Source organism: Lepus europaeus, chromosome 19 (assembly GCF_033115175.1).
Source record: "Lepus europaeus isolate LE1 chromosome 19, mLepTim1.pri, whole genome shotgun sequence".
Classification (NCBI taxonomy): domain Eukaryota; kingdom Metazoa; phylum Chordata; class Mammalia; order Lagomorpha; family Leporidae; genus Lepus; species Lepus europaeus.
The window spans coordinates 55,006,613-55,029,929 of record NC_084845.1 but is presented as its reverse complement, the minus strand read 5'-3'; the positions used below and the strand labels follow the sequence as shown (position 1 = coordinate 55,029,929).

Genomic DNA, 23,317 nt, shown 5'->3' with positions numbered 1-23,317 from the left:
TCACCCTGTCCCCATCACGGAGCCCAGGCCTGTCTGTCCCAGTCAGAGGACGTGACTGGTGCCACCGCCAGTGGAAGCTAGAGCCACCCAGGGGCCGGGCCGGGCCAGTTTTCCTCCTTGACTCCCTCCAGGGAGCTCAGGAGCAAGGGGCCTGGGCACCAGCTCTCTGGCTGATACTGGGCGCAACCGGAGACACGGCTCCCTGCTTTGTGCAAGCTCTTCAGAGGGGCCGCGAAGACAAGGAGCAGCAGGTGCCGCTGGTGGAGGCCCCAGGCCTCCCGTGCCGTATCAGCTGGAGCAGCCGCGCCCTGGCCCAGGGAACCAGCGGCTGCGGCTCCGGAGGAGGCAGGAGGCAGCCATGGTCCAAGAGCGCGGGTGCTGTGGCCCCGGGCAGGTGGAGGTTTCCCACCCTCACTGAATTCCCTTTTGGTGTCTTCGTCTGGGATCCGAGACCCCAGGACAGCCCGAGCCTCATGCTTCAGAGAGAGCCTGAGGGTGCACCAGCCTCACCTGTAGGCTGAAGCCGGCTCAGGCCCTGGCCCTGGAGTTTGATTGAGCTGGCGAGGCTGGCCCTGATGTAGGAAATGACTCTTGGGGAAGTCAACACTTGCTTTGGCAATTCCTTCAGCTTCTTCGATTTCGGATAACCGAACATTTTGGATTTCACTTTCACAGAGGCACAAACGGAACCACTCTGTCCCTGCTGATTCGGCCCTGTGCGCCGGCAAGGCCGGGCACTGACACCCCGAGTGTGTTCTCCGATGTTCGCTTTTGCTCGATTTTGATGACAACCAGTTGTTACTTTAATGAGGGGGCCGGCGTGGTGGTGTAGGGGGCTAAGCCGCCACCTGCGATGCCAGCATCTCATACAGGTGCTGGTTTGAGACCTGGCTGTTGCACTTCTGATCCAGCTCCATGCTAATGGCCTGGTAGAGCAGTAGAAGATGGCCCAAGTGCTTGGACCCCTGCACCCTTGTGGGAGGCCTGGGAGAAGCTCCTGGCTTCAGCCTGGCCCAACCCCAGCTGTTGCGGCCAATTGGGGAGTGAACCAGTGGATGGAAGACCTCTTTGTCTCTTCCATTCTCTCTCTGTAACTCTTTCAAATAAATAAAACAAATCTTAAAAAAACAAGACCCCCCCCCCCCCCAACAATGAGGCCATTCTTTTTTTTTTTTGACAGGCAGAGTGGACCGTGAGAGAGAGAGACAGGTCTTCTTTCCCGTTGGTTCACCCCTCAATGGCCGCTACGGCCGGTGCACCACGCTGATCCGAAGCCAGGAGCCAGGTGCTTCTCCTGATCTCCCATGCAGGTGCAGGGCCCAAGGAATTGAGCTGTCCTCCACTGCACTCCCGGGCCACAGCAGAGAGCTGGACTGGAAGAGGGGCAACCGGGACAGATCTGGCACCCCAACCGGGACCAGAACCCGGGGTGCTGGCGCCACAGGCAGAGGATTAGCCTAGTGAGCCGCGGCGCCGGCCGAGGCCACTCTCCCCTTGGAAGGAGGCTGTGAGGCTTCCTTTACAGAGAGCCGGGGTGCATGGCCCGGATGTGCTGACTCAGCGGGCCAGGCGTCACCCAGTCACCCACCACAGGACTCCCCGTCTTACGAGTAAGGAATCGGAGGCAAGTGGGGTTAGGTTAGGTGGCCGGGCTCAGTCCCGGGGAAGGGGTTACAGGGTCTCACACAGGGGAGCCGGAGGGCTGCTCCACCCCCTGCTCCGCGACCCCGCCTGGGCACGAAGCTAACCCTGAACCCCTCCCTCCACCGTCGGAGGAAGCTGGGGTGAAAGCAGCTTAACAGAGTTCACTCCCTCTGCGCGGCCCGAAGACTCAACCCACTCAGCCGTGCCCTGGGCCAGGGGGTGGTGGGGCGGGCGGGCGGGCGAGTTAAAGGTCAGTAAAGCTGCTGTGTGTAAGAAAGGTCACTCCCCTGGCACCTCTGGGAAACGTTCCTTTAATAAAAAAGTCCTAGTACATTTACACGATTGTCATCATCCTTCCGCTACAGCACACGACAGGGGAAATAGAAAAGAAAGGACAACCTAGACCCACGGTGTGAAAAACGCAGCGGTCCACCCACGAGGGCGGCCTGGGCCTGGGGGCGGGGAGAAGGGGGGCCTCTGGCGCCCGCCTCTCACGCTGACGGCAGCATTAAAAAAAAAAAAAAAAAAAAAAGAGGTTGCAAGAAGCAGCCTCCAAAGAGCAGAGGCTGCTCCAGGGTCCGGCACGGACGGCATTTGTGGCAGGTGGAGAGCCTGAAGGAGGCGTGGCCTCTGAGCCAGATCCGACCTCGGCGGCAGGCGGCGGTGTCCAGACCACATCGCCCAGAAGCTTCCACCCCGGAAGGCTCAGGACCCGACCCTCCGAACGTCCGAGCTGCTGAGGCCCCTGCCCCACAGGGTCCCGAGGCCTCGGCCTAGTCGTCCTGGCCGCCACCGTACATGTCGGCCAGCTTCTTGAAGCGGCTGCCCCACTCGCTGAGGTAGTCGTAGTCCTGGTCCTGGTCCGAGGCCGAGGACGTGAGCGAGCTCAGGGAGGCGGCGTCCGAGCCGCTGCCCTCGTAGTCGAACACCAGCAGGGAGTCGTAGGGCGGCGCCGTGGGGTCCGTGTTGGCCGCCTTCAGGTTCTGGGGGACAGAGGGCAGGTTAGGCGCCGGGCGGGGAGGGCCCTCCCCTGTGAGGCCAGCTCCCCGAGGGTTTGGGAGGTGCTCGGCCCACGGTTAAGGACAGGGACTGGGCCATCACACACCAGCTTTGTGACCCTGGGCAGGGCTCCGAACTGCTCTATGCGCCTGTTTCTTTGTCCCTAAAGCGGTGACCCTTCACTCGGCTTCAGCGGAATAAATGAGTGGGCAAAGCAGGCGCTATCGCCTTAACAGTGCCCGGCGTTGGGAGATGAAGGGGGCATTAAATGAGATAGAACGTGCAAACTGCCTTGCTGGACTGGGGAGGAAGCTCCAGGGCCTGCACAGGTACCTGCTGCACACACCCCCTGCCCCTGCCCTTGGCCTTGGCCTGGGCACAGCACTCTCTCAAAGGTACTCAAGCTCAAGAACGGAGGCTCAGCACCACCTGGTTTCTGGAAGGCAGGGAGGGCGGGCAGGAGGCGGAGGCAGCCTGGCCGCCGCTGCCGCCCGCACTCGCCCCTTCTGAGTTTCAATGCATTTCTTCTTCTGCCTTTTCCTGTTATCAAGAACCTCGATCGCTGGCTGCTGAGTAGGAACCAGGCCGTGTGGGTTCCCAGCAGGGACCCCCCACCCCCAGCCCCGTGGGTCTCCCTCGCTGCTGCTCACAACCCTGGCTGCACAACAGATTTCCGTGCGAGTAGTTTTTTTTTTTTTTTTAATTTTAATTGTTTAATGAACTTCTTTCCAAAAAAAGATTTATTTATTTACTTGAAAGGCAGGGTTAGAGACAGAGAGAGACAGAGACATTTCCTATCCACTGGGTCACTCCCCAAATGGCTGAAATGGCCAGGGCTGGGCCAGGCAGAAGCCAGGAGTCTAGAGTTTTCTTGGGTCTCCCACGTGGGTGCAGGAGCCCTCACACTTGTGCCACCTTCTGCTGCTTTCCCAGGTACATAAAGAGAGAGCTGCATTGGAAGTGGAACAGCGGGGACTCGAACCAGCACCCATATGGGATGCCGGCGTGCAGAGACTGGCTTAACCCAGTGCATCGCCACACGGGTGCATGGGGAGTTAAAGTAGCGGAGACTCGGGGGCTGGCATCGTGGCACGGCAGGCTAAGCTGCCTCCTGGGATGCAGAATCCCATATGATCACTGGTTCAAACCCTGGGTTCTAATCCAGCTCCCTGCTGATGCGCCTGGGGGAAAAAAAGCAGATGGCCTGAGTATTCGGGCCTCTGTCACCCAGTGGCAGGTCTGAGGGAGCCTCCGTCTAGTCTAGCCTAGCCCAGGCCATGGAGGCCATCTGAGGAGTGAACCAGTGGATGGAAGATCTCTCTGTAACTCTGCTTTGCAAATAAATAAATAATTTTTTTTAATAGAAGAGCCTAAAAAAATTGAATGCCTGGGTCCTCGGCACCGATATTTTTCAAAATTCTTCAGATAAATCACATGTACACCAGAGTTCAGACGTGAGCAGCAGCCGCCATTGCCATTACCTAATAAGGGCTGTGCTAGCCCAGCGGTCAGATCCCCTGGGCAATCCTTCAAAACTGCGACACCGTCAGTGGAACCTCCGACCCTGGGGCTCGGGCAGAGGTATCGGGGGTCCCAGGCGACTTGGATGTGCAGGCTGGCTCAGGAGCCAACCCACTGCCATTCCATCCCGGAAGTCAGCTAAAGCAAAGGTTCTGAGCTTCCCTCTGCTCTGGGCCACCTGTAATCTTCAAAAATGCAGACCCAGCTGGTCTGGCCCCACAGTATTCTAACCACCACCACATCTGAATAAATGAATGTACTATCCTGCTCCCCTCTCGGGCGGTGTGCAAGTTCAGGCTTTCTGCAGGAGGAAACAGGAGCCCAGAGGTTACGCAAATGCGCCAGAGGTCACACCACCGCTGCGTGGCCAGTGGAGCCAGGATTGGAACCCAGGGCCGTGATGCTGTGCTCCTGTCTGTTCCCCTGTGCCGCTGGCCTGGGCCTAGGTCGGCCCGGCAGGGCTCACCTCCACGATGAAGTTGCCGATCTCGTCTGGGTTGGCTGGCCGAGGGCGGTACATGGGGGTGGGGATGAAGGTCGGGGCCACATCGTTGCGCAGAACCACTTCGGGCCTGGCCTCCAGGCCGCGGTGCAGCTGGGTGATGTCGTAGTCCTTGGGGGAAGAGCAGAGAGCAGGGGCGTGAGAGGCACTCCTGCCGCTCCCCCACCGTTCTGGACACTGGTTCAAGGGCAGGTCTCGGAAGACGGGGAGCTGGGGCTCCACCCTCCCCTGCCCCGCCCCAGCTAAGCACAGGCTGGGGGGTCTAAGGACTGCGGAGATGGACCAGACTCCTCTGGGGGTGGGGGGGAAGTGCTGGGTGTGAATCCTGCAGAGGCAGATGCCCTGTGCCGTGCTGGGCGATGGCGCTAACATGGTGAGTGGACTGACCCAGCCGTTCCAGCCCCCTCCGGCCCCCGGCGTCTCACCTGGTCCTCCTCACCGCCACCCTCTTCGCCGTAGTAAAAGACATTGTCGCGGGTGTCGTCTTCTGGGAGCAGGAGGGGCTCCTTGACCTTCCGCTTCCTTCTCACCAACAAGAGCAACACCAGCAGGAGGACTGCGGGAGTCGGGGTGTGAGCACTCAACACGCGCCACGCAGCTGACCAGGGCCACGAGGCCCACAGCCCTTCCAATTCCCCATCCCGCCACTCAGCAGCCAAAGTTTAACTCCTTGTGTCCAGAAGCCCCAACTCCCGAGCAGAGCTGCTGATTTGGCCCCACCCCCCCGCACTGAGGCCCGGGGAGGTGTGTGGTGTGCTGTGTGCCCAGAGGAGAGCTTGCCGTTTCTCCTCCACCCCAGACGGAACATGGGTTTCCTGTGTAAGGACCGCATCAGAGTGGAGACAGCAACGGGGGAGGGGGGCCCTCCAGGGAAAGGAATTCCCGTTAGCCCAAGGCTTCCGCCCCCCAGGCCTGTGGGTCTGGAGTTTGGGCATGGCCGAGGGCACTGTAACGAGTCCCCGCGGAGGACCCCAGCGGCATCCTGCTCACTGCATCAGGCTCCTGCCTCATATTATCTTTAATCCTCTTTCCCACATGGAGTCCCCACGAGTCAGAGCCTGTAGGGAGGCCCTGTTAGGATTCACACTACCGGCTCCACGCCCTCCTCATGGTTTGGCGGACGCTGTGGGTCTGGTGATGACCCAGGACCACTGCCCAAACCTCAGGCCGCACAGCAGGGCCATGTCTGCTTGTCCATCCCCACGTCTCCAAGGCCTGGCACATTCCAGAAGCTCCGGAAATACCCAGGGACTGAGTGGCGCTCCAGGAATCCAGAGTGCAGGGACTGGAGGGCAATGTCTCAGTGGAGCCTCTGCCCCAAGCTTCCGAGGTGAACGTGGGCTCTGAACTCCCGGTCCTCAGAAGGGCGGGACGGGGGCAGGGGCCAAGAACTCACGCAGTAGAGCCAGCACAGCCCCCAGGACAGGGAGGACGAAGCCCGCGTTCCAGCCCTCGGGGCAGGTGTCCACGTGGCCGCGGCAGTCGCACACGGTGGCCCTGATCACCGTCAGCTCTTCCCTGTTGCCGTGGTCAGACAGGGACAGGTACACGTCGTATGTGTCTTGCTTCAGGAATTTCTTCAGGGACAAGGCCACCGTGTCTCCTGGAAGGGACAGATGCTTCGTTAGCCTGGTGGGAACTACGAACGAGGGGTCTTCGAAACGTTCACAGACAACGCACACTACGCAAGAACCAGGCGTGGACTTCCATCTGTTTTTGCACCAAAGTAAACTAATTTCATTTTCCCATGAACATCTTGAAGTTCCAAAAATGCACATTGGGGGCCGGCGCTGTGGCAGAGCCGGTGAAGCCTCAGCCTGCAGCCCTGGCATCCCATATGGGTGCCGGGTTCAAGTCCCGGCTACTCCACTTCTGATCCAGCTCCCCGCTAATGGCCTGGGAAAGCAGAGGAGGACAGTCCAAGCGCTTGGGCCCTGCACTCTCATGGGAGCCCAGACGGCATTCCTGGCTTCAGATGGACCTACCTCCGGCCACTGCAGCCATCTGGGGAATGAATCAGTGGATGGAAGATTTCTCTCTGTCTCTCCCTCCCTATCTCTCTAAGTCTGACTTTCAAATAAATTTAATTAATCTTAAAAAAAAAATACATGTTGGTCAAGTATTAAAAACTGATATTGGAGTAGCAAAATCCACCATCACAGAAAGAATTATAAAAACAGGAAAAATAAACTCATCATTTTAGTTTCTAAAAAGAATACATTATCCTGAGACAACAACCCTTTCCTGGTCGCATTAACCGACCGCTTTACTGTGCTCGAATGCTCCCTCCATCTTACTGTTGCGTCGTTTTGCTTACAGTAATGAGTAATTACACCTCGACTGTTCAACCAAATCTCAACAGATGAAAACACCTGTCTATATTTTCTTCTCTTTCGAAATTCTTATTCATTTTAGAAACAGTGAGATAATGTTCCTATCTGCTGGTTCCCTGCCCGAATGTCCATCTTATCTTGGGCTGGGCTGAAGCCAGGAGTCGGGGACTCAATTCAGGTGTCACAAGACTTAACTACGGAGCCGTCACCAGCTGCCTCCCAGGGCGGTATCAGCAGAAAGCTGTAGCCATGAGCTGGAGGCAGTGTCAGTCCCAGTGTCTTCATCCTAGGCCAAATGCCTTCCCCCAAACACACGTGACTCGTATATGTAAGTGATGGTGTTAGCAGATCGGCTGCATGCTGACCTGTTACCGCCGCGTTAGTGACCGCGTCGAGGCCAGGAATGCCAGAGTGAGGCTGTGCTGGGCGCTGGACTGACTGGTTCAGAGACCTGGGGCGGGCAGCAGGCCCATCATGGGCACAGCCAGCGCCACAGGCCCCTCCCAGGGGAGGCTACAGGTGGTCGGAGCAGTAGGAGGGGCTGCAGGCCGGCCTCCTTGACGAAAGGCCTTCAGGTTCCCCTGGGCCTGAGTAGACCATGTGGGATTTCCCAGGTACTGCAGGGCTCTGCCATCAGATGCCAGCAGCATCCTCCAACCACCCATCACGGCCTCTCTAACTCCATCCCCTCGGGGGCCGGCCTAGTACAGCGCTGAGCTCCAGCCGTTCTCCAAGCGTCCGCTCTCTCACTGGGCTCCTCTGGCTCTGAAAGCCAGGGGGCGGAGCTCTGGGCCGCCCCTTTCCCTCTGCTTCTGGTGGCGAATCCCACATTCTGCTATCAAGCCCTTTTCACAAAAGCAGAAGGTGAGGCCTAGAGCGGCTGCAACTGGGCTGCGGGCACGGAGGCGAGGCGTGGATTCATTTCCCTGAGAGCAGGGCCAGGGGCTAGCAGAAAAGCGACGTTAAAACCTAGCAGCACACGTCAGCACCGCCATGCCGTGGGGGAAGGGGCCTGGGAAGCGCCGGTGTGGACAGAGGCCACCCGCAGGGACTGAGCACCGGCAGCCCAGCCTGACGCTCTGCCTGTACTCACTGGCTTCATCGTCACAGTGGGGACAAGCAGCGACCCCATCCTGCGGTCAGTAGTGAATGGGAGCGGGAGGGAGCAGGCCTTGAACGAACGCACCGTGGCCCTGATTCGGGGCTCTTACACAGGATACCTTCAAGGAGGGGGGAAAATGGCTTCTAGGCCACAAGGGGGTGACAGGAGACCAACAAGGACTCCCTGAAGGGAAGGCCCTGGGAATCCACACCCACATCTCGGGGCATCGTGAAATCAAGATGGGCGGGCATTTCGCACCACAGTGAAGCTGTCCCTTGGGATGCCAGCATCCCTGTTGGAGAGCCTGGGTTTGAGCCCAGCTCTGTTTCCAATTCAAGCTTCCTGCTAATGAGAACCATGGGAGGCGGCAGGTGCTGGCCCAAATACTGGGGCCCCTGCCACGCACATGGGGGACCCAGATGGAGTGTCTGGCTCTTGGCTTCAGCCTGGCTCAGCTCCGGCTGCTGTAGGCATTTGAGGAATGAACCAGCAGATGGAAGCACTCTGTCTGTTGGTCTACGTCTGTCTCTCTTCCAAATAAGCAAAAATGAATAAATACAAAGGAGACGACAGGGGTGTCTGGAACAGCTCTCCCGAGTCCTGTGGCTTCTGGACGCAAAGCCACAGGAGCAGGGGGAGGCCTCGCTGCCCCCTCCCCAGGCCTCACAACAACGGAGCAACCCCTGAAGGCGGAGCCGCTCTGAGCTGGCTGGCAGGAAAGAGGCAGCCAAGGAAGGGGTGGTGCAGGGCTGCCAGCGCCTCTGGAGTCAAAGCCTGGCGTTAGCTCCCACCATTTTACTACCCTGTGCCCTTGGGCTGCTCCTTAACCACCCCAGGTCTCATCTTCATCTGTAAATAGGGATCAAAATACCAACCGCAGAGCCTGGTAGAAACAGCAAATAAGGGAAAAGAGAAGCAGCATCTTGTGTATCACCAGGCTCCCCACATGGTAGCCAGCAGAGCATCTCATAAATATGATGGCCTGGGTTACGATTCTGGTGCTGGGTGGGTACTGGGTGCCACTGCTTGGGGTGCCTGCATCCCACGTCAGAGTGCCTGGGGTCGGGTCCCACGCCTGTGCTTCTGCTTCTGCTTCCTGCTCACGTGTCTGGGAGGCAGCAGATGAAGGCCCAAGTACTTAGGGCCCTGCCGCCCACATGGGAGACCGGGACAGAGTTCCTGACTCCTGGCTTCAGTCTGGTAGGGGCTTTGGAGAGCAAACCAGCTCTCTTTCCATCACTCTGCCTTTCAAAATAACTCTATGGGCCAGCACCGCAGCTCAATAGGCTAATCCTCCACTTGCAGTGCTGGCACCCCGGACTCTAGTTCCGGTCGGGGCGCCGGATTCTGTGCCGGTTGCTCCTCTTCCAATCCAGCTCAAAATAATCCTATGTACATACACACGCACACACGACTTATTCACCTTGAAAGTCAGAGTTAGAGAGGGAGAGAGAGACAGAGAGAGATATATATATCTTCCATCTGCTGGTTCACTCCCCAGATGGCTGCAATGGCCAGCATTGGCTCAGGCCAAAGCCTGGAGCCAGGAGCTTCATCTGGGTCTCCTATATGGGTGGCAGGGGCCCAAGCCCTTGGGCCATCTTCCGCTCCTTTTTCCCAGGCACGTCAGTAGGGAGCTGGACTGGAAGTGGAGCAGCAGCTGGGACAGGAACCAGCATGGTGCCCACCTGCTCCCACCACCCAGTTACCTTTCTCATGGACCTCTGCTGTCCAGTAGATGTCCGAGTCATGACTGAGCCGGGCCTGGAAAGGGGAGGAGTGGGGGGACAGGTCCTTGTCCGTGATGTTCAGTACTTGGGGTACAGGGCTTTGGTTGCAGATGGTGATCTGATGGGGCTCAGGGACTGGGCCATGGTCGTTGACGTCGGTAAGTGTTAGCAGGAGAGTCCCAGTGCCAGTGGTGGGAGGGCTCCCTGTTATAATTACACACATGATTTATTTTCAGCATTTGCCCTCACTGGTAGATAAATCAATTTCAAGCTCTCTTATGACCTGATTACCACCCAGCTCTGACCTCTGAAGTCCCTCCATGCCCTAGCTTCACTATGGGTCAAGATGGTGATGGCAAATGCATGATAATCACACCATCATTCTACTCTGTGTCCACAGCAGACATTACTAGCCAATCACAGCACAACTGAGCCACTTCATCCAGATAGCCACTTTAATCCATCGCAAAGTGAAACCTCTTGGGCATCTCAGGACCAGTCTGGTGTTTGCTGATCGGCTTCAGGGAAGCTTCCCTTCCTAGCCCTGTTGTAACCTCTCTCCCCTTCGTGCAGCCCTGGGCTCCCTATGTGTCAGACAGAGAAGGTTACATCAGAACTACCCCCCACCCCTGTGTGCCTATCAATCAAGCACAAGGGGAAACTGTCAGGCTAATCTAGGTCTCAAGGAACCTAAAGCTTAGGCTGAAGCCAGTCTTCAGGATCTCTCCCAACTCGTGGGTTTTTAGGAAACTGGACTCCTGGCTGGGAACCCAAGGACCAGTCTTTCCAAAAGGCCCCATGGCTGTGCTGAGTGGTGTGCTGGTGCCCTCTCCATCCCCCACCCCAGAACCCCCCCGCTACAGAGGGAAGAGCTGTGTGCAGGACCGAGAACCAAGGATGACCCTTGTGGAGGGCTGGAAGGAGGCTCTCACCGTCGTCCGTGGCCAAGACCGTGACTTCGTAGATGTTGTTCCTCACGAACCGCTCATCCTCGCGGTCTAAGACGCCTGCGGCCGTGACCTGCCCACTGTCCGCGTCCATCGCCAGCCACCCTGCTGGGTCCCTCAGGATGTGGTAGCTGCGCAGGGAAAGGCGAGAACCATGTTCAGAACACTTAGAGTTCAGCTGTCATCACTCAAAGCCTCCTCACTCATGCCGACCGGCAGATGGACTCCAGCAGCAGGTGGGGGGCCCAGCGGGGGCCGTGAGAGAAGAAACATCTGCCCTCCGGGCCCCTCCTCGGGGTCTCCTGTCTCCGGAAGCGTAGGAAGGCTGGGTCCTGGGCAGGGTGACTGTCAGAACACTGACCAACCCTGACGGTACAGAGAACCACCCACCCAAGCGCACCTGTGCATTTGGCTGGCGGAGCCCAGCTCCGAGTACCTGATCTTCTGGTCCTCCTTGTCGGGGTCCTGTGCGGTGTAGACGCAGACGGTCTCCCCGACAGAGATGCCCTCCTGGACGTCGATGACTTTGGAAGGCGGGACAAACACGGGGGCCTCGTTCACGTCCTCTACGTGGACCACTACAGTGGCCGTGGAGGTTGGGAGCCTCACCACGAACGGAACCTCGTTGGTCACTTCCACATACAAGGTGTGCTGGGCTTTGGTCTCAAAATCCAAGCCCTGGGAGGGGAAGAGGAAGAAGAGGCTGAACCACTATTGGGTGAGGAGGCCCCATGGGGTGCTGAGGGTGCCAGGAGGGAAGGGCCTGGTGCGAGGGGTTCGGGGCCCCCAGGGACAGGAATCCTGCCCAGAGCCCCCTCTGGTCCCTGCGTGCACATCTACTGGGGCCTCTCAGAACACCCCAAAGGCAACTGGCTTAGTCAGGTCTAAAATTCAGGTCCCAGCGGGGTGCTGATGTCCCCTGGGGGTGCTTTGGAAACATGGAGGCATTTCTAGTTGTCAGAACTTGGGGTGCCACCGGCATCTACAGGTGGGGCAGGGATGCCATGTCCCGCAATGTTGTGGACACAAAGAAGAGACTCCACAGCCCATGCACCTTGTGAGTGTCCCCTTGGAAGCGTTCAGGAGTGTGGAAGACATGTTTATCATTGGTCTGCAACATGTTTTACACATGAACCCGAGTTCCTGGTCTGGTTCTAATATACACTGCCTTTCCTGGGATTGCAGCTGCTAAGGGTGCTCATTTACTTTGTGCAGGACTTTCTCAAGAGTGAAAGGACATCAATACTGCACAAGTCACCAGGGCAACGTGCGGCATCCACTGCTTCTGGATGGTTCTACAAACAGATGCAACTCACCAACCCCTCATCAGGTTTTCTAGGGTAGCTGCGCCCTGAGGCTTACATATGGAAATATTTTTTATCTGTAACTCCGCCCGTAAGTTTTCCCTTTTTCTTTACTTTTCTCACAGTTGGGCATTCTATTTTTCTAGAAGCTTTGAGTTAGGTAAGCTATAGTATAAGTGAGCTTCATTGCACAATGTAAAAGGGGCATCACAAAGTGTTTTTTATGGAGCCAGTGCTGTGGCACAGCGGGAAAAGTTGCTGCCTGCAGAGCCAGCTTCCCATATGGGCACCAGTTCGAGTCCCAGCTGTTCCACTTCCCATCCAGCTCCCTGCTAATGGCCTGGGAAAGCAGTGGAAGATGGCCCAAGTGCTTGGACCCCTCCCTGCACCCAAGTGGGAGACCCAGAAGAAACTCCTGGCTCCTAGCTTTGAATTGGCCTAGCTCCAACTGTTGAGGCCTTTTGGGAAGTGAACCAATAGATAGAAGATCTCTCTCTGCCTCTCTGTAACTCTGCCTTTCAAATAAATAAAGAAATCTTTTTTAAAAAAGTATTTGTATTTCTTACAAAAAAAGGAGACAGTGAATCTGAAATAGGCCATAAAGAATTTTTTTTTTAAGATTTATTTATTTATTTGAAAGTCTGAGTTACACAGAGAAAGAAGGAGAGGCAGAGAGAGAGGTCTTCCGTCCTCTGGTTAACCCTGCAGATGACCGCAACACCTGGAGCTGTGCTGATCAGAAGCCAGGAGCCAGGAGCTTCCTCCAGGTCTCCCATGTGGATACAGGGGCCCAAAGACTTGGGCCATCTTCTGCTGCTTTCCCAGGCCATAGCAGAGAGCTGGATCAGAAGTGGAGCAACTGGATGGGTATCAAACCGGCGTTCACAGTGGATGCCGGTGCTTCAGGCCAGGGGTTAACCCACTGTGCCACAGCACCAGCCCCCGGCCATAAAGTACTATATAAAATTCTGCTTTTTGGGGCTGTGGTGCAGCAGGTGAAGCTACCACCTGCAGCTCTGGCATCCCATATGGGCGCTGGTTTGAGTGCCGGCTGCTTCACTTCTGATTCCACTCCCTCCTAATGCACTTGCGGAGAGCAGCAGAGGATGGCCCAAGTGCTGGGGCCCCTGCACCCACAGAGGGATCTGGATGGAGCTCCTGGCTCCTGGTTCCAGCCTGGCCCAGCCCTGGCCGTCACAGCCATCTGAGGAGTGAACCAGTGGATGGAAGAACTCTCTCTCTCTCTGTGCCTCTGCCTCTCTCTCTCTGTAACTCTGCCTCTCAAATAAATAAATGAATATTAAAAAACACCAACAGCAAATCTACTTTTTAAATCAGGCCATCCTTCCTACTATACTGTGAGTAAAAGAAATCAAGGAGAGATCAGGACTGTTTTAAGATTTATTTATTTGAAAGGCAGAATGAGAGAGAGAGAGTGACAGAGAGAGAGAGAGAGAGAGAGAGAGAGAAAGAGAGATATCTTCCATTCACTTCCCAGGCACATTGGCAGGAAGCTGGATCAGAAACAGTAGCCAGGACTCAATCTGGTGCTCTGATATGGGATGGCAGCATCACAAGTGACAGCTTAACCTGCTGTGCCACAGTGCCAGCCCCAGGCCTGTCTTATTTAAGACAGACAGAGTTAGACAGTGAGAGAGAGAGACAGAGTGAAAGGTCTTCCTTTTTCCGTTGGTTTACCCCACAAGTGGCCAAAGCCAGGAGCCAGGTGCTTCCTCCTGGTCTCCCATGCAGGTGCAGGGCCCAAGGACCTGGGCCATCCTCCACTGCCTTCCCAGGCCACAGCAGAGAGCTGGACTGGAAGAGGAGCAACCGGGACAGAACTGGTGCCCCAACCGGGACTAGAACCCGGTGTGCCGGCGCTGCAGGCGGAGGATTAGCCTAGTGAGCCATGGCGCTGGCCCAGGCCTGTCTTCTTAAAGCATCAACTGGATTCAAAGGCTTTTTTGACCCTATGCTATATTCCAATAAGAACAAAAAATTGCAAATGCTGAAAGAAACAAGATGTTTTAAGGGGCAAGTTATGTCTAACACTTAAGGAACTAGAACATTTTACTATCCAGACACCTATGTAGGCTTTAGGGAGTAAACACAAAATCAGCAAAGATTCCAATAAAACCAAGACCCCTAGGGAGGAGCCCCTGGGGCCGGCCCTGGACACTGGGGTCAGGGCCTCAGAGCACCAGCAGGTCCTCAGTTACAACAGCGAGTCTGAGCTGTCTGATGGGGAACAAGGGATTCCCCAACACAAGGGCCTGGTGCAACCCCGGGTAAGCGGCCTCAGGCCAGCGCTGCCCCCTGGGCTGGGAGGCAGCTGGGAGGAGCTGAAAAGCTGGAAGTCCCCGGGGTGACCAGATGCACTCACCCTCTTGGTTGTCAGGATGCCCTGGTTGCTCTCGGGGTCGGTGGTGATGGTAAAACGGTCCCCGTCGTCGCCTCCCACGATGCGGTAGGTAGCGCGCCACGCTGGCGAGTCGGGGCCGTCCAGATCAGTGACTGTCAGCCGCTGTATCTCCTGGCCCACGGCGTTCTCAGGCACCCGGGCCTCATACTGTCAGCGTGGGAAGCACAGCACAGTGAGGGCGGGTGGTGGCCGTCCCCGACAGGCCGGCCCGCTCCACGGCAGCCGTGAGTCCTCCATCCAGTTTCCGGAGGGCCCGTGCCCTCCGCCCCTTCCTGGACCACCAACCTCCTCAGCAGCGTTGCAGGTGTCAACAAAACAGCTGGGAGGATTCCGACCGTGGGCCGGCTTTCCCTCCCCCAGGGTGCAGGTGCTCCAGGAATCACAGGTCTGGGTTCCCAAGCCCCAGGTACGTGCAGCCACCCACCCAGCTGCGGCCAGAAAGCCGTAAAGAAGGAGACGAGAGGGACAAGGCGCCTGACAACACTGGGGCGCTGACCAGGAGCTCTGGGGAGGTTCTTGGGCAGGTGGCAAGGACTAGGAAATCAGCTTCCTTAACACATTTTATCCTATTTTTTTTCTTTCCCCTTTGAGACGTAGAGAAAGAGGGCTGGGACAAGTGGAAGCCAGGAGCTGGGAACTCAATCCAGGGTGTGGCAGGGGCCCAACCACCTGAGCCATCACTACTGCCTCCCGAGGTCTGCACTGGGAGGGACCTGACTTGGGCCTGGACTCTGACGTGGGTTGCGGGCATCTTCCCTACTAGGCCAGACACCCTCCCCAAGGACAGGTTTTTAATCAGGATTCGATAACGTTCAGCAGCCCGAATGTCTAAAGACGGAATGGAGGTCCCGCTCGGGCTGGCACCGAGTCCTTGGTCACTGGAGGTGTAGAAACACTGACTGGGGAGGGCAGGCAGGTGCAAGGCCCGGGCCAGTGAGGTCTCATTTCAACACAGAGGTCCGTGCCCGGCTCTCCACCAGCAGCTGTGCCCAAGATGACGTCACGTGAAACAGGACAGCCCAGCGGGGATGGCGGGCTCGGGCTCACAGACCAGGGCACAGGGAGGAAAGGCGGGCTGCCCAAGGTCACGGGGCTGATGACAGAGTTCCCCGAGAAAGGGAAGACTTTGGTCCTTCACCATCTAGCGCGGGAAACAGGCGTTACCTTCTCGGGGTCAAACATGGGGGCGTTGTCGTTGGCGTCGAGAATCTCCACGATGGCCATGGCCGTGGTGGCGGAGCCGTCCCCATCCATGTCCGTGGCCTGGATGGTCAGCCTGTACTCAGGGACTTTCTAGGGGAGAAAGCACGCAGAGGGCAGGTCCCTGGTGAGTTCAGCCATGGGGATGGATGGCCCCGGGGTGTGTGGGAGGGAGGGCGGGTGTCTCTCTGTCTCCGTGTCCACCTGAGCCCTTGACTCATAGCTCACCCACCCAGGAAGGAAGTGGAGCGAGGGGTCGGGGGAGGCGACCCACAGGGCCACACGATGCTTCTGGGGTGGCCCTGTCCCTTGGCTGCTCTGGCCTGGGAGTTGTGAGCAGGCTGTGGGGCAAAGATATGAATTAGGAAACAGGAGGCGACTCCAGGGTCCACGGAGCCTATACGGCTTTGTGGCACACAAGGGACGAATCTGAGAGACGCACACATGAAGTGAGCCGTGCCGAGAGGAAATGAGAAAACCTACAGAAGATATCAAAAGTCTGCATTTTCCAGCTGCCTGCTCGGCCCCGGAGGAGAGTGAATGAGATCGCTGGCAGCGGGCCACCAGCCCAAGGGAGCTGTAGGACGGCAGCCTGTGGATGTAGCGGCCGACGTCCCAGCTGCCGGGGCGATGGGGGGGGGGGGCGGTCACTGTTCGGCCCTGGGCTGTGGGAGCAGGGACAGGAGCCTGGGCAGGCAGCAGCTTCCCAAAGGGGCCCTCACCTCCCGGTCCAGGCCACTGGAGACGACACTGATGGTGCCGGTGCTGCGGTGGATGGTGAACATGCGGTCGTGGGGGTCCTTGGGCTCTTGGCTGTGCATGAAGTAAGCAACCACCCCGTTGTAGGTGTTGATGGCGTCGTCCTCATCTGTGGCCGTCACCTGCATGACAGGGGTGCCTGGGGAGGAGGAGGAGTCAGTGGGTTCCTTTCTTTCCCAGCTCCAATTCCAGCCTTACCCACTTCCGGGACTCCCCGGCTGTGCCCTGGTCAGCGGCTGGGACCTGCCTGCGAGTGCCTGGCAGGGACTGTGGCTGGCACTCATGCACCATTTCCCCTTCTTAGAAGCACATCCCTGGGACTGGCGCTGTGGCGCAGGAGGGTAAGCCGCTGTCCACAGCACTGGCATCCCATACGGGCACCGGTCCAAGTCCTGGCTGCTCCACTTCCGATCCATTTACCTGCTATTGTGCCTGGGAAAGCAGCAGAGGGTGGTCCAAGTGCTTAGGCCCCTGCACTCCCATGGGAGACCTGAATGAAGCTTCTGGCTCCTGGCTTTGGCCTGGCTCAGGGTCGTTGTGGCCATTTTGGGGGTGAACCAGGGATTGAAGAAGATCTCTTTCCTTCCTTCCTCCCTCTCTCTCTCTTTCAAATAAATATTAAAAAAACAAAACAAAAAAACAAAAAACCACACCCTCATTCGAGGCTGGACCCAGGCCACCTGAAACATGGACTACTCCCTGTGGCCTACTGCAGCCAGCTCTGGCCACGTGAAGTGAACAACTTCTAACAAATGGCACCTAGCTTCGGGGGAAGCATTTTCCCAGGTGCAGGGCTCCTCCTTCCCATGCTTCCCCGCTTCCAGATGTGACGGCTGCAGCTCCAGGGGCAGCCATGAAACAACCTCGGGAACAGCAGCACAAGACCGGCGGCACCCAGGCCTCTCACACTTTGAAGCCCATTCCCAGCCTGTGCTGGCAACCGCTACACTTCCTGAATATAAAGAAAAGCAAGGAAAAGGCTTCATCTTGTTTGAGCCCTTTCTATTTTGGGGACTTCTGTTATGGGCCATTTAACCAACTCGCCATCCTCTGTAACTCTCCTCAAGTCAGGGAGGGAAGGAGACCCCACCCCCACCCCCACCCCGCTGCTGGCCCCGGCGCTGTCTCTGAGGTCACAAACAGGACCCCGCTTCCCTTGTCTTCTGTGAGCCCTGGCAATGTACGGCGGCTCTCCACGGCCACATCCTCACGTCGCTCAGCCTTTGCTGCGTTCCTGGGAGCTGTCAGTCACTGGAGAACCTCGTGTCAGGTGCTCTGGGCTACCCGAGAGCGTGCACGTGTGATTTCTGATCTTCACAGCTCTTTCTTTTTATGTATTTGAAAGGCAGAAGACATGAAAAGACAGAGATCTTATATCTGCTGGTTCATTCTCCATATGCCCCAGCAGCTGGGGCCAGGCCAAAACCAGGAGCCCAGAAGTCCATTCGGGTGTCTCGTGTGTGGCAGCGACCCAAGCACTTGAGCCATCACCAGGATGCACATCAGCAGGAAGCTGCATCGCAAGCAGAGCAGGGACTTGAACCCATGTGCTCTGATAGGGGATGTGAGCATCTTCAGCCCTGAGCCAAATGCTGGCCCCATGCGATTCTTCACAGTTGACATGAATCCCATTTTTAGGCGTGAGGACTGACGCTCAGAGGCCATGAGCACTCCCAGGCTCACAGCCGGTAAAGAGGCAAAGTCCGTGTTCAAATCTGCGTCTTTGTAGCTCTAGAGCTGTGGCTCCCAAACTTGGCTGACCAGCTGAAGCTTCCGGAAGAGCTTCAAACACACAGGTTCCAGAGTCCTATTCTAGGACCACTATTTTTTTTTTTTTTTAACAGGCAGAGTTAGACAGTGAGGGAGAGAGAGACAGAGAAAGAGTTATAGACAGTGAGAGAGAGACAGAGAGAAAGGTCTTCCTTCCGTTGGTTCACTCCCCTAATGGCTGCCACGGCCGGCGCTGCACCAATCCGAAGCCAGGAGCCGGTGCTTCCTCCCGGTCTCCCATGCGGGTGCAGGGACTCAAGCACTTGGGCCATCCTCCACTGCCCTCCCAGGCCACAGCAGAGAGCTGGACTGGAAGAGGAGCAACTGGGACTAGTACCCAGTGCCCCAACTAGCACAAGAACCTGGGGTGCCGGCGCCATAGGCGGAGAATTAGCCAAGTGAGCTATGGCACCAGCCTAGAACCACTCTTATCCAGGCGTCTCGGCACTGGATCTCCAAGAGAATCCCAGGTAATGTGATGCACAGCCCGGGAGGTCAGGTGAGATGGGGATTTCAGAGTCTGGGCTGACCATCACATGATTCCAGAAGTTCACCCAAAGCTAGATCTGGGCCCCGAAAATGAAATGCTGGCCCTCCCCCAGGCCTCTTACCAGGCACCACCCCTTCCAAGACGCTCCCCCGGAAGACGTCCTGGGTGAACTTGGGCTTGTGGTCATTCTGGTCTGTCACGATGATGGAGATGTTCATGGGCTCCTCCACCGAGGCGCCGTTCTCCGACACAGCGTGGCCAAAGAGCTGTGGGTACAGAGGTCGGGGGTGAGCCAGGGGCCACCCTCCCCACTGGGCCCAGGACCCTACTTCTCAGGGGATGTGTACGATGGATGCTACAGGCTACTTGCCTCATACTTGGCGATCTTCTCGCGGTCCAGCGGTTTATTCAACAGCAGCCAGCCTGTCTCCTTCTCGATGGTGAAGACGCCCTCAGGGGGGCTGTCTGCCCCAGGCCCCGTGATGCTGTAGAAAATCTTGGTGCCTCTGTCCTTATTCGATTTGAGCTGGAAGCAAGAGCAAATGGCAGCTGACAAAGTGACAAGTGCATCACGACGGCGGCAAAGGACCAGAGAAAAGCGCTCAGTGGCACGAAACCACACATCCAGCCCCCAGTGACTCTCAGGGAGGAGCCACAGTCCTACCTGATTCAGCCTCTGGGGGAAGGGCCCCTTGCCATTCTCAGAGACAGATATTGGCGGGATCACCCACTCTCTCTTGTATCTTCGTAAGATGCGCTTGGATGGGGAGAACTTCAAGGCCTTCTTTTCCTGCAAGGAGAAGACTCAGCCCAGAGGTGCTGGGACACCCCCAGCCTCCTCTCACCAATGGGAGACAAGGGCTGCTGCACTAGGAAACTTGGAAGTAATCCAATAGTCCACATATAGAGGGGACCGACAAACTGCCTGCAGCACATCGTTCCAGTGGAGTACTGTGGAGCTCTACGACAGAGGCGGCAGGAGTCTGGCCACCCACCTGGGAGACCCGGACTGCATTCCTCCTGGCTTTAGCCTGGGCTCAGCCTCAGCCATTACAACCTTTGGGGGAGTGCACTTGCTCGCTCGCTTGCATTCCACCCCTCTCAAATAAATAATGGAGAAAAAAGTACGGACTTGAGAATAGTATGTTAGTTTTCATAAAGGAGGAAAGAAGAGTATTTTAATATCTGTATGTGCACAAAGCACACACAGTATAAATAGCTCCAGCTGGAAAGACACTGGCCACCATGGTTAAAAGCATCTTGTCTTGGAGGGGTGGAGAGGACTTCAGGTAGACAGAGATGAGGGGAAATGTTTCATTGTGTAACGTTATGCGATTGTTTTTAAAAAATGTATTTGTTTATTTGACAGGCAGATTTGGGGTGGGGTGGGGTGGGGAGAGAATCCTCCATCTGCTGTTTCAGTCTCCAAATGACCACAGTGGCAGGGTTTGGGTCAGGCTGAAGCCAGCAGCCAGGAACTCCATTCAGGTCTCCCATGTGGACGGGAGGAGCTCAAGTACCTGGGCCATCTTCTGCTGCCTTCCCAGGTGCAGCAGTGCAGCTGGATGGGACCCGGAGCAGCTGGGACTTGCATGGGTGCTCACAGGGGATGCCAGCATTGCAAGTGGCAGTTTAACCCACTGTGCCATGACACCAGTCCTTCATGGCATAACTTTGTAATATCTTTTATTTCTGAACCATGTGATTAAATTTGCTATTCAAAAAAATTACGTGAGGGGCTGGTGCTGTGTTGCCGTGGGTTAAGCTGTTGCCTGCAGTGCCAGCATTCCATATGGGTACTGGTAGGAGTTTGGCTGTTCCATTTCTGGCCCAGCTCCTTGCTAACACACCTAGGAAAGCAGCAGAGAATGGCCCAAGTGCGTGGGCCTCTGCACCCATGTAGGAGACCCGGATGAAGCTCCGGCTCCTGGCTTTGGTCTGGCCCAGGCTTGGTTGTTGCGGCCATTTGGGGAGTGAACCAGCGGATGGATGACTTCTCTGCCTCTATGACATTGCCTTTCAAATAAATAAATAAGTCTTCAAAAAGTGACAAGAAACACAGGAGAGTGACCAAGGGCCTCAGGTCCATCTTCCTAGAGGATCATAGGGTTGGCAGTCCATATTGGAGTTGCCCTCACTTGGAGTCAGTGTGGAAGACACAGGAAAAGGAGGAAAGGGGGGAGGGGGGGAATCCCAGGGAGAGCGCAGCAGGTGGGTCCTCACAGGGCATCTCTTTGACTCTCTGGCGCCCCCTACTGGGGAGCAACAAGCACTACCTCCCCTGAAGGGTGAAGTGGTTCCCCTGGCCCCAGCAACCAAGGGCTCCTGCCCAGTGGTGTCCTGAAATGCCTGGGGGAGGAGGGTAGCTTTCTTCTGTCCCACAGGTGAACATGATGCTCTACCTGGCCGGTGCCGCCATTCTGCCCAGAGAAGTCATTTTCGGCGCTGGGTGGGGCCGACTCTTGTCCAGGGCAGCCTGCAAAAACTACTGTGGGGAAGAGAGAAAGCCAGGATTAGAGGCAGGGGCTTCCGGAAGCGACTCCAGGGGAAACAAGACCTGACGTCAGTGTTCTGCCTGGATCAAGCCCTGTGACCAAGTGGCTGCCACGAGGGACTTGGCTCACTTCCTCCCACCAGCAGGTGTGACGAAGGTGAAACGGGGCTTCCAGGTTTGGATTCCAGAGGGCAGAGCCCCTTTGCGGTCAGCCTGTGCACTGAGCTCCTCTTTGTTCTTGAAGTCAGAGAGCAGGATCCCAGACATCCAGTGACAGCAGCCCCAGGCGGCCAACTCAAGGTCACAGCTAGAGGCAAGTGATTTCCTGAGGGTCATCCTGTCACACTGCTGTCCACACAGGTCACTGGACAACCTCTGCTCGTGTGTTTGTCAGGTTCCTTCTCAGTCCTCCCTCCTTGGCCACCCTTTAAACAAGCACTCTGAGTCGGTAACTACCCCTCACCAGCCAGAGAGCAGGGCGGGCGAGGTTCTGCACCACCACCCCCAGGCAGGGACCAGCTCCCCTGCAGCTTCGGAAGACAGGTCTGCCTGAGTCCCAGCCACACCGAGGGCAGTCACTGTCCGTGTTGCTACTCACCCTTTCTTGTGGCCGAAGCAGGAAACCAGGGAACACGCAGGGGGCCACGCCCCGCGCTCCATCAGCACCAGGCTGCAGCCCAGTGCTCACAGTGTCACCGGGCTGCAGGACAGCAAGCACCCAGGAGCAGGACTGTCCCCGGCCACATACATGCCGGCGAGGGTCTCCAAACTGGCCTTTGTGGAAAGGCCGCCCTTTAACCCCATAGCATTCTTACTTTGGTTGAAAACTAATCCTTCCTTAAAACCCGAAAGGAAACAGATGAGGTTCATTTTTTAACTCTAAAAGTAATTTTGAACATGATAAAGTAATCAAAGACTATATAAGAATGTAACAAGTAGAATTCTAAATTAAGAATACGTAGGGGCCGGCGCTGTGGCCCAGTGGGCTAAGCCTCTGCCTGGGGCGCCAGCATCCCACAGCAGTTAGAGGCCCGGCTGCTCCACTTCTGATACAGCTCTCTGCTATGTCCTGGGAAGGCACTAGAAGATGGCCCAGGCGCTTGGGCCCCTGCACCTGTGTGGGAGACCCTGAAGAAACTCTTGGCTCCTGGCTTCAGATCAGCTTAGTTCCAGCTGTTGCAGCCATTTGGGGAGTGAATCAGTGGTTGGAAGACTTTTCTCTCTGCCTCTGCCTCTCTGTGACTCTGCCTTTCAAATAAAAAAATAAATCTTTAAAACAAACAAAAAAAAAGAATACATAAAGAACACTCAACAAGAAGTAAACCAACTGAAAAAAAATTTGAAGAACTTGAAAAGACATTTATCCAAAGAAAACACACACAGCCAATATGCACATGAACAGCGCTCAGGGCTGGCACAGTGGCGCAGTGGTTAGGCCGCTGCCTGTGACGCTGGCACCGCATGAGTGCTGGTTTGAGCCCTGGCTATTTTGTTTCTGATCCAGCTCCCTGCTTATGTGCCAGGAACGCAAATACTTGCTTCCATAGATAAAGTTTCAGGCTCCTGGCTTTAGCTGGGCCCAGCCTTGGCCATTGCAGCCATTTTAGGGAGTGAACCAGCAGTTGGAAAATCTGTTTCTCTCATCCTCTGTTTAACTCTGCTTTTCAAATAAATGAAATAAATCTTAAAAAAAGAAAAAAAATCCTCAATATCATTAGTCATTAGGGAAATGCAAATCAAAATCACAGTGAGATATTGCTTTATACTAAGATATCTAGTAGTTAAACAAAAATAACAAGGGTTGGCAAGGATGTGAAGAAACTAGAACCCTCTTGTGCTGCTGGTGGGAAAGTGGAGTGAAGCAGGGGACTGGGGAATGGCTGGTAGTTAAATGTTGAATCACCATAGGACCTGACAATTCTACTTGTAGTCACGGAACTAAAAGAAATGGAAGCAGGAAGTCAAAGAGGTACTTGTAAACAAGTTTTCATAACAGCATTATTCAATAGATGAACAAACAAAACGTGGTAGACACACACAGGGGGTATTTTAAAGGGATACGGTTCAAACATCCTACAGCATGGATGAGCCTTAAGAACA

General features: G+C 56.2%; 1 protein-coding gene across 1 annotated transcript; it reads right to left on the bottom strand.

Annotated features, from left to right (window-relative positions):
* Window positions 1-2,167: 2,167 nt before the first annotated feature.
* On the bottom strand, window positions 2,168-21,484 carry CDH3 (cadherin 3). The gene is made up of 15 exons (XM_062176035.1): window positions 21,358-21,484; window positions 21,126-21,211; window positions 19,388-19,513; window positions 19,094-19,249; window positions 18,845-18,989; window positions 16,427-16,602; window positions 15,669-15,797; window positions 14,466-14,651; window positions 11,215-11,456; window positions 10,764-10,909; window positions 9,811-10,035; window positions 6,063-6,269; window positions 5,092-5,222; window positions 4,631-4,777; window positions 2,168-2,627 (listed from the first exon to the last, which is right to left on the bottom strand). The coding sequence occupies exons 1-15, from the start codon at window positions 21,482-21,484 to the stop codon at window positions 2,418-2,420; spliced, it is 2,439 nt and encodes an 812-aa protein (XP_062032019.1). The 3' UTR covers window positions 2,168-2,417.
* Window positions 21,485-23,317: the final 1,833 nt, after the last annotated feature.